The 16,097-nt window shown below is 39.1% G+C and overlaps 2 protein-coding genes across 4 annotated transcripts in view; one reads left to right on the forward strand and one right to left on the reverse strand.

The window, feature by feature from the left end:
- cenpl (centromere protein L) overlaps positions 1-16,097 on the forward strand; it is a 72,544-nt gene that overhangs the window by 18,679 nt on the left and 37,768 nt on the right. Inside the window, exon 5 of one of the 2 annotated variants that reach the window (XR_015758212.1) lies at positions 3,491-3,581. Coding sequence is in view for 1 of the 2 variants with exons in the window: in XM_087990919.1 (XP_087847045.1) it covers positions 3,491-3,529 (39 nt within the window). In the remaining variant the exon portion in view is untranslated. Of the gene's footprint in view, positions 1-3,490; positions 3,637-16,097 lie in introns of those variants that run through there. The other variant, XM_087990919.1, reaches the window with a different exon arrangement.
- Positions 6,639-16,097, reverse strand: part of klhl20 (kelch-like family member 20) — a 106,258-nt gene continuing 96,799 nt past the window's right edge. The window contains exons 10-11 of one of the 2 annotated variants that reach the window (XM_043699960.2): positions 11,789-11,895; positions 6,639-10,049 (exon numbers count right to left, since the gene is read on the reverse strand). In XM_043699960.2, the coding sequence (XP_043555895.1) occupies positions 9,965-10,049; positions 11,789-11,895 (192 nt within the window). In that variant the 3' untranslated portion in view covers positions 6,639-9,964. The remainder of the gene's footprint in view (positions 10,050-11,788; positions 11,896-16,097) is intronic. The other variant, XM_043699961.2, reaches the window with a different exon arrangement.

Raw genomic sequence — 16,097 nt, forward strand, 5'->3', positions numbered from 1 at the left:
GGAGTCCAGCATCAAGTGTACTTAGGAATTTGATGCTAATCTGATTTTTTTTTTCCCTCAAAAAAGTGCAAGACAACAAGATCTGAGATTAATCAGGTGAGCTGGTGGTGACTGTTGGACTTTATGATGTTTCCTTCTCCAAACAATGGGGAGATGGAAGAAGTGTTTAAAATTTTTGCTTAAAGTATAGAATATAACTACAAACCATTTAAATATTTCAAAACTTTACATAATTGGGTTAATTAAAATACAATAGAAAAGGAAGAATTGGTGATGAGTTGCAGTATGTGGCAGATAATAGACATCAGTGTGATCCACATTAATGACACCTTTAATAATTGTCTCAACTTTTGGCTCATCTGAGCTGCAGTTTCACCTTGTGATCAGGGAGGGATATATTTACTTGGCTACTTTGTTCCACCAAGTTTTCCAGACTTGGCCTGTGATCTGAGGGAGTGAAATGAAAGGGAAGGAAGTACTTTTTTTTTATTACTTTGAATATAAAAAAATTCACCTTGGAGAAATGTCATTCGTGGCACGGTGGCACAGTGGTTAGCACTGCTGCCTCACAGCGCCAGAGACCCGGGTTCAATTCCCGCCTCAGGCGACTGACTGTGTGGAGTTTGCACGTTCTCCCCGTGTCTGCGTGGGTTTCCTCCGGGTGCTCCGGTTTCCTCCCACAGTCCAAAGATGTGCAGGGTCAGGTGAATTGGCCATACTAAATTGCCCGTAGTGTTAGGTAAGGGGTAAATGTAGGGGTATGGGTGGGTTTCGCTTCGGCGGACCGGTTTGGACTTGTTGGGCCGAAGAGCCTGTTTCCACACTGTAATCTAATCTAGTGTTACTCTTAAGTATGTAAATTGTAGGCACAGGAGGACCCAATTCTACTTTCTACTCTATAATCTCTTGTTTATCATTAATAATTCAAGTGATTTTCAGTTATGGCAGGAAAGCTCATCTTGTGGAGACTTTGTGACTTGAACAAGCATGACATATGAAGTGTCATTAGCTGTAGAAACTTGTGCTCCAGGTTTCATAGAATCTCTGTTCCTGCAACACTGCATTTCCTGTGGCTAATCCACCTAGCCTGTACATCCCTGCAACAGTGGGCAATTTAGCTGATCCACCTAATCTGCACATCTTTGAACTGTGGGTGGAAACCAGATACAGTTAGAATGTACAAATTCCACAGTCTCCCAAGGATGGAATTGAACTTTGGTCCCTGGTGCTGGTACTATAGCATTGCTAACTACTGAGCCACCGTGTTTCGGACCTCAAGTCGGGGTTGGCATTTCTATGGTTTATCTACTAGTCAAAGGATTGTGATGAAGGATGTGGTCATATGATAAGGAAAAGAGAACCAGGCAGGTAGATACTTAAGTGGTGTTATACTAGTGCTGTTTAAACTAAATTTAGGTGTGTTAGAACGAGGAACAATAATAAATCAGTATTCATCTAATTGCTAGTAAAGACAGGTAGCAGCAAAGAATAGGAAGTTAAGTGTGAAATCAAAAAAAAAGGAAAATCTGGTTACACTAAGTGTACATGAAGGTGTTGAGTGTAGTAGGATAAAAATGAGTGACATGCACACTGCCAACCAGAAATATGATTATTGTAGTTGACTGAAGGAACAATAACACTTAGTATCAACTATTCTTCAATACCAGGCATTCAAGAAAGTAAGGAAAAAGAGAAAAACATCTGTTAAGGAGAGAACCTCTGTCCAAGAGAAATAAAACATCCCGTTGGGTTCAAGGACAGAACTGATTTGGCTACAGCAAAGGAACAACGATTTAGATTGTTTAGTGAAGTCTGTAGGTCATCAATTGGTAGAAAGAGGCAGAGGGAAAGAGTCTGCAAAGGAACTAGAGACGAGCAAACATTGAATAATTATAATGGGAACATATAATGTGTAGACTGGCACAATGATAGTGTAAAGTATAGAGAGAGTAGGTGTACCAGACTCTGTTTGAGAGAATGTTCTATAGCATGTTTCCAGTCCAGTGGGAAAAAAAAAGGCACCGATAGATCTAGTTCGTCAGAATGATGATGGGCCAAATAGATTTGGTATTGGGAGAGAATTTAGAGGATAGTGACAAGTGTATAAAAGTTCAGGTTTGTAGCTTATTTAAATTATTGACCATAAGTACAAATAGCCATTAAATGATATTTCAAAACTTGAACAATTATGTAACTAAAATATGATTAAGGAAAGGTCAGGTGATAAGTTGCAGCATGTGGCACATAATTGTTAATTTTCTTTTCCATTTAAGAATAATTAACTGGGGGTAAAGTTAAGCTCAAAGGGGCAAGAATGGAACTTGGCTGGATAGACTAGCCAAAAATTGGTGGGAAAAAATAGTTGATAATGGTCTACCTTCAAAGAAGAGATGGTTTCAGTGCAGTCAAGAAATATTTCCTCAAAAGGGAAAGATAGGGCAAATGAATTCAGAACTCTGAAAAAATGAGCTAGGGATCAATGGTTAATAAATACTTATTACATGAGGATTATGAAATTTTCCCCTGATCATTAACAAAGTGTGCAGTTGATATAACATTTGGAAGCAGTAAAATTTCAGTAGATCATGTTTTCGGCAGATGCCTGATAAAGTTCAATATAGGGAAGTGTGAGGGACATTTTTGATAAAAAGAACATGGAGAAACAATTTAGAATAAAGGGATATGCATAAATGTATTAAAAGTGGCAAGACAGGAAGTGAGAGCAGTTAAATATACAATATTCTAGAATAAGAGTTCAACAGCAAGGTTATGCTGAACTTAAGACATTAATTGAACCTCAGTTGGAATAATGGTGGCCACATTCAGGATGTGAACATGTTGGGGAGTACAGAAGAGGTCTACAAAAATGTTTCCAGGGCTGAGAAAATTCAGGTATGAAGAGAGACTGGGGAAGTTGTCTGGTTTCTTAGAGCTGAAGAGTAAGAGGAAATTTAATGTAAGTTTTCAAAGTCATGAGATAGCTGAATGGAATAGAAAGGCAGACAAGTAAGTGGAGTTGCGGCTGTGATCAGATCAATTGTGATCTTCTTGAGTGATTTGGGCAGCCCTACTTGTTATGTTCTAAGTTATGACCTCTGATCTGTTATTGATATGATCATTTGCAATTGATTAATCATTCAATTAAGTTAAAGTCAGCACAGATTTATTAAGGGTAGCTAGATGCTGGAGAAGCTTAACAGGTCTAGCAACCTCTGTGAAGAGAGAAACCAGATTAAAGTTTCAAATTTGTTCAGCCTTCTTCATTAAAGTAATGTCTTGTCTAACCTGATTTGAGTTTTCTGAGCAAAGAGGCAGGTATACAGCAAAGTATGATTTTATCACTGGAAGGATGGATTCACTCAGATCCTATAAGGTTTAATTTTAGGTCCGCGGTTTTTAATGCTATACGTAAATGATTTGGACTTGAATGTAAGGAATATAATAAAGTTTATAACCAATACAAAAACTGACTATTTTGTTGGTAATGTAGGTTGAAGACTACGAAGATATAAATGGACAAGTCAGGTGAACAGAACTCAAATGTGAAGAAACCTATGAGCCAAGGAAAAGTTTAATAAATGGTAGGATACTGATATGATAGAGGAATAAGGTTCTCTGATTGCATTAAAATGACTGGACAGGTAATCAAGGTATTCAAGATGACTTACTTTAGAATTGCTTTTATTAGGATACAATACTGAAGTTAGAATATAACTGGTTAGGCCATTGCTGCAGTATTGCAGTTATGGACACCACATTATTTGAAAAGTGATTGTACTGGAGTGTACAGGGATATTCAAGAGAATATTGTCTGGACTGCAGAATTTCTGTTGAGAAATTAGATAAATTGGAATTGATTTTCTTTTGGAAAATCAGACTGAGGGGAACAAAGTCACTGAAAGCCAACAACAAAAAAAGAGGGAGAATGTTAAATGAGTGTAAGCTAGCTAGTAATATAAAGAAGACTAAGAGTTTCTTTAGATATAAAGGGCAAAAGTGGACATTGGGTCATAAGAAAATTACACTGGAGAGATAGTATGGGAAACAAGGAAATGGCTGAGGAACTGAATAATTAATTATTTCATATCAGTCTTCAAGGTGGAAGACGAGTAATATACCAAAATTTCAAGAGAGTGAGGGGGCAGAGTTAAATATGGTGACCACCACAGAGGAGAAGGTGTTAGAAAAACTGGCCTGAAGGTGGATTATATCACCTAGACCAGATGGACCACACCCCAGAGTTCTAAGGGAGATAGCTGAAGATAGTGGAGATGACAGTGGTGATCTTTCAGGAATCGCTAGAATCAGGAAAGGTCCCAAAGGACTGGAAAATTGCTAATGTGACACCTGTTTTAAAAAGGGAGTAAGGCAAAAGACAGGAAATTACACACCGATTAGCCTGACCTCGGTCATGGGTAAGATCCTAGAATCCATTGTGAAGGATGAGTTTTCTGAATACTTGGAAGTGTACAGTAAAGTAGGGCAAGTCATGCCTGATAAGTCTTCTAGAATTCTTTTGAGGTAGTAATGAGCAGGTTAGACCAAGAAGAGCTAATGAATGTTATCTACCTGGACTTCAAGAAGGCCTTTGACCAGGTGATGGACAGGAGGCTACAGAGTAAGATAAGGGCCCATGGTGTCAGAGGCAAGGTGCTAACAATGGACAGAAGCTTGTCTGTCTGGCAGAAAGCAGACAGTGTGGATAAAAGGGTCTTTCTCAGGATGGTAGCTGATGACAAGTGGTGTTCAGCAAGGCTCAGTATTGGGACCACAACTTTTTTTCACTTTATACACTAAAGATCCAGATGAAGGAACTGAGGGTGTTCTGGCTATATTTGCAGATGGTACAAAGATAGGTAGAGGGACAGGTAGCATTGAGGTAGCAGGGAGGCTGCAGAAGGATTTGGACAGGTTAGGAAAGTGGCAGATGGAATACGATGTGGGAAAGTGAGGTCATGCACTTCTGAGGCTCTAGAAGGGATTGGTTAGGCCACATTTGGAGTATTGTGTACAGTTTTGGGAGTCATATCTCAAGAAGGATGTACTGGCCCTGGAGTAGGTTCACAAGAATGGTCACAGGAATGAAAAGCTTAACATTTGAGGAGCATTTGAGGACTCTGGGTCTATACTCAATGGAGTTTAGAAGGAATGGTGGTGGTGGGGGGGGGGGATATCGAATTGAAACATACAGAATATTGAATGGCCTGGACAGAGTGGATGTTGGGAAGATATTTCCATTGGTAGGAGAGACTAGGACCCAATGCCCAATGGCATAGCCACAGAGTAAAGGGAAGGCCTTTTAGAATTGAGATAAGGAGAAACTTCTTCAGCTAAAGAGTGTGAATCTATGGAATCAATGCTGCAGAAGGCTGTGGAAGCCAGGTCATTGAGTATATTTAAAACTTGAGATAGATAGATACTTGAGTTTAAGGGTTATGGGGAGAAAGCAGGAGAATGGGGTTAAGAAACCTATCAGCCATGTTTGAATGGTAAAGCAGACTTGATGGGCTGAATGGCCTAATTTCTGCCTCTGTCATGGTTCCTTACCTTGGTTAATGGGAGCATAACCACTGGACATAAGTTTGAAGGAGAGTTTAAACAGAATATTTTTCATCTACAAGGTAGCAGGGATTTGGAATCAATTTTTGAAGGGTAGTAGAACCAGAAACACACTAGATTGATTTGTACTTGAAATGCTGTAACGTATAGAGTTACAAATCAACAGCTGAAAAGTGAAATTAGGCTGGATTGCTATTGGCCATTGGTACGGGCACAATGATCGTGGCCTCCTTCCGTGATGTAAATATCTATGATTCCATAGCCACAGTTAATTCATATCATTAAATAAAGTCATCACAGCTTCCTCCCTAAAGTAACATCTGTCTCACTGCTGCATGTTGACTTACTGAAATTCTGGATGAATTTAATGTGATACAGGACAGAAGCTGGCTATTTGGTTTTCAAGTACAGCCTGTATCCATTAATATAACCTTAAGATATCTAATGTTTTACACTGCAATATTTTTTCCTTTAAAAAAACATGATCTGTACAAGACACTGCTCACCTAGGAAATCACCCACAGGCTGTGGGTTTCACTGTACAGGCCAGTATTTATTGCTCATCCATAGTTGTCCTTGTGGTGGTGGTGCCTTGAACCACTGCAGTCCATGTGGTGGAAGTAGAGCAACATTAGCATTAGGGAGAGATTTCCAGGATTTGGATCCAAATCATGACAGTAAGTGGCTTGCAAAACTTGCAGGTAGTAGTGCTTACATATATTAATTCAACATTTTATTTGTGGAAAATATACAATTGTTCATTTCTTGTCTGCTTTTGAAAAATTCAATGTGATGCAACTTAATAATCAGTGTCTATGTCATTTGTCAAAGTAGAACAACTAATATTCTTTCTGCTCATTCCTACTTTACCAATGATTGCAAACAAATATGACAGTATTATGTTTAGAATGTGGTAATCTGATTATTTTTCAAAGTAGAAAGGTTAAATCAAATGTGAGCAACTTTTTTAGAATCATGAACAGTTCTCACTAGATAAGGGTAAAAGTAAAATAATTTATAATAAATGAAATAACTGTTGTCAAGCAAGGGACACAGCTACATTTAAGCACTTCAGCACCAAAATGCATCTTTCACAAATGAGATGATGCTATCCATTCCTATCAAGCCAAGTGCCCGGTGCTGAAATATGCCGCATGGAAACTGCAATATGCTCACATTAAGGAAACATAGTGAATATACAAAAAATATACCTTGCTGCTTTGCAGTAACCAGTGCACAAATGTTTTGTGCATGCCTTGCAGCAGAGCAGTGTAGAAAATGATTACAGAAAAGTACTGCTATGACACCCTTCAATTTAAAAGAAAAACTGAAAAATATATAAAACAGAAAAGTTTTATATACAACTTTGAGAAGCATTCCCTGCTTTGATTCCTCCTGGGGGTCAGATATTTGCTACAACTCTAATTCACTACACTTTTAAAAAAAATGTTGTTTAATTAAATGTTTTAAACTGGATAACTTTTACATCTTTATGAAACAAATACAATTTATTGAATAATTCAGAAAGAAAATTTTCTGTCACAAACTACTCTCAAGTCAGACCATTGTAGAATCAGGTGCTACTCCACAGACACAAATACAGGATCTCAGCTGACACTATAACACTGCAAGTGAGAGGTGTTCAACCAAGGTCACATAGTACTAAGAAAAGCAGACCAGTTCTCCAGCAATTTCTGTTTTTGTTTTAGTTCTCTGATGTTTTGGCCAATATTTATCCTGACAAAGCACTGAAACTGCTTATCTGGACACTATCAAATCTCTGTGGGTAAATGCCTGCCATGCTCCCTATATGACAACAGAAATAAATTTTGTTTTTAAATGGCTGTGAAGGTCCTGAAAGTCACAATATAAATGCAAGCTTTTCTTTCAGAGTCTATTACTAGTCTTATTTAAAATAATTTCAGAACATTCAAAGCAGGAAAGGAGGATTAGTGTGAACAGCTTAGGATAAAAAGACAGACTTGATGTGGTAAAAGGTTTATTTCTGTGCCATTGTAACAGTATGTGACTAATACAACTTTAATACAATAGGCTGGATAAAGTTTGAGGTTGATGGAACACAACGGATTTCTTCCAAGTGAATTTAGTGAAAATATTTCTGGAATCTGATTCATTGAACTGATTATAGTAAACACAATAAAGTGGGACATAGTACGGATTTTCTTAAAAACCAAACACCAAGCTTTTACTGATAGTTGGTTAATTTGAAAGTGCAGATTTTTTTCCAGAAAAAAATGTTGATGCACTATGCATTCAATTAGAATCATTAAATAATGAGAGGATTTTCAAGCATTGTGAAGTATTAAATGTGGATGCGTAGGTGTTCTGTATAAAATATCTACAAAAGAAAATTATTCTGTATATTTATTCAGGGCTACAAATGAAATGTCAAGAATACTATATACTGGTTTATAGCAATGCAAAACAGTCTAACGTCTAGCCTATACCATTAGAATGTAAAACATGAATCAAGAGTAGGACATGGTCGAATACTTCAGTGGCAGAATACCATTTCATCAACTGACAGTAATTCTGCTTCAAACAACAAGTTTTATGCAAATTATTCAGCTAATTCTTTCCCTAATTAATGAGCGTGAATGGAGAAGAAAAATAACTGTTGCTCACCCCATCCCTCAGGTTACTGGTACAGAATTGTCCATAGAATTGTGACTGTCCTTCAAACTGTATTCAATTCTGTGAAGCTCTTTGACAACTTCTCTTTGCAAAATGTGACATTATCATTATTTAGATCTGGATTTACACTAGGTCTGAAGGTCCACAATTTTGCAGAAAGTGAAAATAAAATACCAGGAATCTAAAACAGCTGTTACAGCACATGAAACACAAATATCTGGAAAATGTGTGGGTTAATCTTATCTCTAGCTCCAACCCACATTAGGAAAGGAGATTGACAACTCAAGCAAGAAATCTATTCACATGAATGCTGAATAAAATGGAACATCTACAGTCATTTTATCAATTGAAGATACCTGAATCTTTACAAACTTAATGTCTTGCCAATAGCAATTTTCCTATCACTGCAAAGTAAAATACTGCTAATAAGGTCAATACTATGAATTAAGATCCAATTTCCAAACTTCCTTCCATTAGTACCATAATGGTCACTGTTACAAACATAAGATAAGATCATACCTAGATATTTCTACCATTCTGTTGAAGATAATCATATGACCAAAATATAGAACCTCTGCAATAAAAGGTCATTTAGCCTGAGTAAACTGTTATTACCCAGCCTAGTGGCAATGGATTCCTTTTTTAAAAATCTCGTTACTACTAAACATTTGTCAAAGACTTTGAAAATGCTCCATACCAACCAACTAATATATAAAATTAATTTAATGTTTACAAGCAGCAGAAGTGCTGTGGCCAACTTTTTTATTTTCATTATAACATTGTAAGCACAAAAGTGAGAGATCTGAAGATAAAATACTGTTCAAGATCAATTTTTTTTCTTCAACTAAGTCTGAGAAAGTCTTTTCCAAACTTATTTATGTTTTGGCTTCTAGGAAGAGGAGCCATGCACCATATTTGGTCATAACAGCTTCATGCTCAAGTGACATGTTGTATATCATATTGTGCTCCTGTGACTGAAGGGAATACAGGGTTGCTATACACTTTCTCACAAATACAGTGTCCTTCAAGACGTTTCCAGTTATGTAACATTTTGGAGAGTACAGAACTATGTAATACTCCTGTTTTATATCCTGAATACAAGAAACCACATTCACTGCACCAAAAACAGAATATTAAACATCAGGAAAAAAGTACATTACAGTAGCTATGCATGGTATTACTACAGTTCTCTAGTGGAGAGAAAGAGGACGAGTTTTCATTTGCTCATTTAACATTCACAACAATTTCCTTTTTAAACTGCAACATGTGGAATTGTGAATTGTTCATATGATAGGCAACTGTAGATTTGCATATGGTTTCCATATGCTAGTTGCTCTGAAGAATGTTGTGTCACGCTGCACATCGATACTTCTTCCCAGTTCAGTTTTTAAAGTCCTCAAAAGTTGAAAGATTAGAAAATCGATTTCATCTCCATTGTCCACGAGTATGCAACTCTTTTGCACTTCCAGTTTAACCACCAAGACACTGTCAACTTATTTAAATAAGATAGCTTTCCCCACACACAAATAGTAGGCACCAATATGTAATATCCTTAGAACTATTCACTAGACTTACCTAGAAGTCTAGTTTTTCCACAGAACATGTATTGCACCAAACTGTCTTCAGGTTAGTTAACGGAGAGCAACTCTCTTCTTTTGACTGAAAAGCAGCCAGATTCCACCAAATTTAAAATATTTTCTCCGAAACAATTACAGCATCCAACAGCAGCAAAGATTCCAGAGTTTACAGGTTACCATATATGGGATTCGCAGTGTGTCATTTTGATCACACCCACTCCACCGCCCAGTCTGCGATAGTTCATACCTCCATATAGTCTGTTATTGTGGCAAAGGGATGAAAGGAAAGAAAAAAGGAAAAAAAATGAAAAACCTCGAGCTTCAGCCTTTCTCGAAGATGTAAATTGGTTTACCTACATATGATACATAAGAGCAAAAGTAGAAAACTACCGCCACATGTCAAATCAGTACATTACTGCTATGTGCCTATCTGTGGCTCAGCCCATCTGTCTTCTTCCTCAGGCTTCTTACAATAAAGATATATTCCATTTAGCCTTGCTAAACTCCCTTCTTTCAGGAGGCGTGGTCAGTGAATATTTTTTGGAAAACAGACAGATTTTTTGATTGACAAAAGAGGAGCGGGCAGGAATCTGAAGCTGTAGCAATCAAAGCAGCGAAAGCTTTATTGAATGCCTGAGCAGAATAAAGATGACTGAATGGCCTTATTCTGTTGCTGTTTCTTATGTCCTTAAGATGTTCCCTGTTGTCAAATGGTCTATGAATTTCAAAGAATATCACAGCTCAGAGGGTGGCCATTCAGCCCATTACAAATCTGCACCAAATCAATCAAAGAGCAATCTAGTTAATCCCACTTCCCATATCCATGCAATTTTTTTTCAAGTATGTATTCAATTTTTTTTAAAAACATATCCACCGATCTGTCAGGTTGCACATTTGAAATCCTAACCAGTGGTTGCAGAAAAGTTTTCCTCATGTTGCCTCTAGTTATTTTACCAGCTGCTTTAAATCATGCCCTCCTATTGTTGCTCCTGCAGCTACTGGAAAAAGCATCCCTTTATTGACCAATCAACCTAGACATTATTTAAAACATGAAGAAAGTGAGGACTGTAGATGCTGGAGATCAGAGTCGAGAGTGTGGTGCTGGAAAAGCACAGCCTGTCTGGCAGCATCAGAGATTCAGGGGAATCGATGTTTAGGGCATAAGCTCCTTCATCAGGAATGAGGCCTGTGGGCTGGGGAGGGGGGGAGCTGAGAGATAATTGGGGGGGGGGGGAAGGTAGCTGAGAATGCGACTTCATTAGGAAGGAGGCATTCTTACCTACCTCCCTCCCAACCCACCCCTTCCCATTTATCCCTCAGCCCCCGTCCCAGCTCACAAGCCTCATTCCCGATGAAGGGCTTATGCCTGAAATGCAATTCTTCTGCTCCTCAGATGCAGTCTAACTGATTATTTAAAGCATCTCTATCAAATCTCCTTTTAGCCTTCCCACCTTTAAAGAGTTCAACCTCAGCCTCCTCAGTCTATCCATGTAATGCAATTGTTCAACTCTGGAAAATTTTCCATTAAATCACATCTGTACCCTCTCCAAAGACATTGTTCTTAATGGGTGATGCACAGAATTGGATTCAATATTCCATCTGGGGCAGAATCATCATTTTACACAAATTTAGCATAACTGTTTGTTTTTGTACCCTGTGCCTCTACGTAAAAAAAACCAAGGGATCCCATAAGCACTGTTAACCAATAGTGCCACTTTAAAATGTAAAATGAGTACTTTAAGTTAGGTACCCAAGAGATCGGTCAACTGTTGGCTACTGGAAGATGCAGGAGACAGCCATATTAAATATTAAAATTTCAATCCATTGGACACTTACTGTAGCTAACTTTATGGAATGCAAAAAGGAGGAAGAGCAGCAATATGGTCAAGAAACAAACTGCTGTTAACATTATAATGATTTGTATGCAAATTAGAAGACTCAGCACAACGATCTATATTGCAAGGAGGTCTATTTTAAAGCAATTCATCAGTGCTCACCTCCATGTGTTTGCATCTGGATCATAAACTTCAATAGTTTTTAAGTAAGTAGTGCCGTCAAAGCCACCCACTGCCATCAGTTGCCCGTTAACAACTGCAAGGCCAACCTGCAAGTAACAAAAATAAAACTGACATTTAGGATATACAAATGTTGCTCCTTTATACATAAAAGGCAGTATCTTTTAATGAAAGTCAGGGCAGCAGATTGTGTAATAAACACAAAATTAATTTTTAAGAAAAACAAAAATCAATATTTCTGAATACCGTGGTACTTACAATGCAACTTGAGTCCTGAATATTAAACAGCAAAAATGAATCTGTAAATGATTATCTAATTAATTAGGAAAAATGGAAAATAATTTTAGACATTTCTCATTAGTTCACACTGGTATAATAGGTCTGACTGAAAACAGACATATCAGGTAATTCAGCCATCATACTCTTGATGTTTGCATGTTTTTGTACCTTGAAACTAAGCAATATCTGTCATTATGTAACAGTTCAATATGATACAATATAGCACATGAACAGACCCTTCGGTCTACCAAGCCCGTGCAGATTCCAATCTTTTTTTAGACCTGTTACTTACTGCCCATGCATGGTAACTATCCCACTGTTTGTCTCATGTTCATTAGTCAATTAATATCTACTTTAAACGTTGCTAACATGTTTTCTTCTACCACGTCCTGGATGCATTCCAGGCATCCAATACGCTCAGTGTGAAAGAGTTTCTCTGCACTTCCTCCTAAGCATTTCGCCTCTCACCTTGAACCTGTGCCCTCTTGTAGTTAACTGTTCCACCCTGGGAGAAAGCCACTGACTATCTACCCTATCTATACCTCTCATAATTTTGTAGACCTCCATAAGGTCGCCCCTCAGCTTCTGACTCTCTGATGAAAACAATGTGAGTTTATCCAACTGCTCCTCATACCTAAAACCCACAAAACCAAGCAACATCCTGGTAAACCTTCTCTGCAACATCTCCAAAGCATCCACGTCCTTCTGTTATAGTATGGTGACCAGAACTGTGTGCAATATTCCAAATGTGGCCTAACCAGAGTTTCATACATCTGTAAGTTTTATATTGAATGCCTTGGCTGATGAAGGCAAGCGTGCTGTATGCTTTCTTAACCACCTTATCTACTGTGTTGCTACTTTCAAGGATCTGTGGACCTGCATGCCCAGATCCCTCTGTATATCAATGCTCCTAACGGTTTTGCCATTTATTGTATAATTCACACCTGAATTTGATCTTCCAGAATGCATCACCTCGCATTTGTCCAGATTAAGCTCGATCTGGCATTTCTCTGCCCAAATCTGCAATGTATCTATATCTCACTGTATCCTTTGACAATCCTCCTCACTATTTGCAACTTCGCCCATTTTGGTGTTACCTGCAAACTTTTCCTCCAGTTCATTTATAGATATTACAAACAACAAAGGTCCTAGCATTGATCCCTGCGGAACATCACTAGTTCCTGATCTCCATTCTGAAAAGCATCCTTCCACCATTACTCTCTGTCTTCCATGAACAAGACAGATTTGTATCCATCAAGCCTGCTCACCCTGGATCCCATGAGACTCTTTGAGGAGAAAGTGAGGTCTGCAGATGCTGGAGATCAGAACTGAAAATGTGTTGCTGGAAAAGCGCAGCAGGTCAGGCAGCATCCAGGGAACAGGAGAATCGACGTTTCAGGCATAAGCCCTTCTTCAGGCTTATGCCCGAAACGTCGATTCTCCTGTTCCCTGGATGGTGCCTGACCTGCTGCGCTCTCCCACGAGACTCTACCTTCTGTACCAGCCTGCAAAAGGTACTGTATAAAAAGCCTTACTAAATTTCATGTTGACAACATCCACGGCCTTTCTCTCAATCACTCATGTCACCTCCTCAAAAAACTCAATCAAGTTGGTGAGGCATGACCTTGTCCGCACAAACATATGCTGCCTATCAATAACAAGCCCATTCACTTCCAAATGTGAATAAGTCCTCTCTGTATCTTTCCACCACCAATGTCAGGCTTATTGGCCTGTAATTACCTGTATTATTTTGGTTTCCTTTCTTAAACAAAGGAACAACACTGGCCACTCTCCAGTCCTCTGGAACCTCACCTGAGACCAAAGAGGATGCAAAGATATCTGTTAAGGCCTCTCTTGCCTCCCACAATATCCTGGGATATATCCTGTCTGGCCCTGAGGACTTGACAAACCTTAATAATTGTCAAAATACCCAACACTTCCTCCTCCATTATGTTGACCTGCCCATGAGTATTCTCATACCTTTCCCTAACCTCACCATCCCTCACTTCCCTCTCTTTGGTGAATACCAATGTAAAGTACTCATTAAGGATCTCACCATTTCCTCTGGCTCCACCGATGACCTCACTCCTTTATCCTTGAGTGGATCTACTCTTTTTCTCTTGCTTCTAATATGCCTTGGGATTATCCTTAACCCTAGTGGCCAAGGACATTTCATAGCCCCTTTTAGCCCTCCTAACTCCACGTTTGAACTCTTTCCTAATTTTTCTGTAGTCTTCAAGGTCTTTGTCTGATTTTAGTTGCTTAGTATGCATTCTTATTTTTTGTCTAAGCTGATACTTTCCCCTGCCATCCAAGGCTCCTGAATCCTGTCATTCCTGTCTTCCATTTTCACAGGAACATTGATCAATTGATCCTTAAAAGACTCCCACAAGTCAGATGTCGATTTAACTTAAATAGTCACTACAAATCCATTCTCCAATTCTTGCCTAATTCAGTTCTAGGTGGTCTTCCCCCAATTTAACACCTTCATCTGAGGTCCATTCCTGTCTTTATCCATAAGTATCTGTAAACTTATGGAATTATAGTCACTATTCTCAAAGTACTCCCCTACTGAAACTTTGATCATCTAGCCAGGTGCATTTCCTAATACCAGGTACAGTATGCCCCCCTCCCTCATTAGACTATCCACACACTGTATCAAACAATCCTCCTGGACACAGGTAAATTGCACCCCATACAAACCCTCTGTACTAAGGGAATCCCAGTCAACAAGGGGAATGTTAAAATCACCCTCCACAACAACCCTGTTGTTATTTTCACATCTTTCCAGAATCTGATGGCATATCTCGATCTCCCGTTAGCAGCTGGGAGGTCTGTAGTATAATCCCAGCATTGGGATTGCATCCTTCCTATTCCTCAGCTCTACCAATAATGGTTTGCTGCAAGTTCCCTCCAGTGTGTCCTCCCACAACACAACTGTGATATGCTCCCTAACCTGTAGTGCACTCCCTATCTGATTAGATTAGATTAGATTACAGTGTGGAAACAGGCCCTTTGGCCCAACAAGTCCACACCGACCCGCCGAAGCGAAACCCACCCATACCCCTACATTTACCCCTTACCTAACACTATGGGCAATTCAGTATGGCCAATTCACCTGACCCTGCACATCTTTTGGACTGTGGGAGGAAACCGGAGCACCCGGAGGAAACCCACGCAGACACGGGGAGAGTTTGCACGTTCTCCCCGTGCAAAGTGAGTTATTTTTTAAAACTAGAATGGCTGTGAAGTTGTACCTTTTAGAGTCATAGCGATGTACAGCATGGAAACAGACCCTTCGGTCCATTCCGACCGGATATCCCAACCCAATCTAGTCCCATTTGCCAGCACTTGGCCCATATCCCTCCAAACCCTTCCTATTCATATACCCATCCAGATGCCTTTTAAATGTTGCAATTCTAGGGATAACAGTCCCAGCCTATTCAGCCTCTCCCTATAGCTCAAATCCTCCAACCCTGGCAACATCCTTGTAAATCTTTTCTGAACCCTTTCAAGTTTCACAACATCCTTCCGATAGGAAGGAGACCAGAATTGCAATATTCCTAAAGTCCGAACCAACATCCTGAACAAAGGCAACATGACTTCCCAACTCCTACACTCAATGTTCTGACCAATAAAGCAAAGCATACCAACCACCTTCTTCACTATCCTATCTACCTACAACTCCACTTTCAAGGAGCTATGAACCCGCATACCAAGGTCTCTTTGTTCAGCATTACTCCACAGAACCTTACCATTAAGTGTATAAGTCCTGCTAAGATTTGCTTTCCCAAAATGCAGCACCTCGCATTTATCTAAATTAAACTCCATCTTCCAATCCTCAGCCCATTGGCCCATCTGATCAAGATCCCATTGTAATCTGAGGTAACATTCTTCGCTGTCCACTCCACTTCCAATTTTGGTGTCATCTGCAAACTTACTAACTATACCTCCTATGTTCATATTCAAGGCATTTATATAAAGTAGTGGACCCAGCACCAATCCTTGTGGC

The sequence above is a fragment of the Chiloscyllium plagiosum genome, unplaced genomic scaffold (genome assembly GCF_037043375.1).
Source record: "Chiloscyllium plagiosum isolate Xiang-an unplaced genomic scaffold, Cpla_swu_hap1 HiC_scaffold_9, whole genome shotgun sequence".
NCBI classification, from domain to species: Eukaryota; Metazoa; Chordata; class Chondrichthyes; order Orectolobiformes; family Hemiscylliidae; genus Chiloscyllium; species Chiloscyllium plagiosum.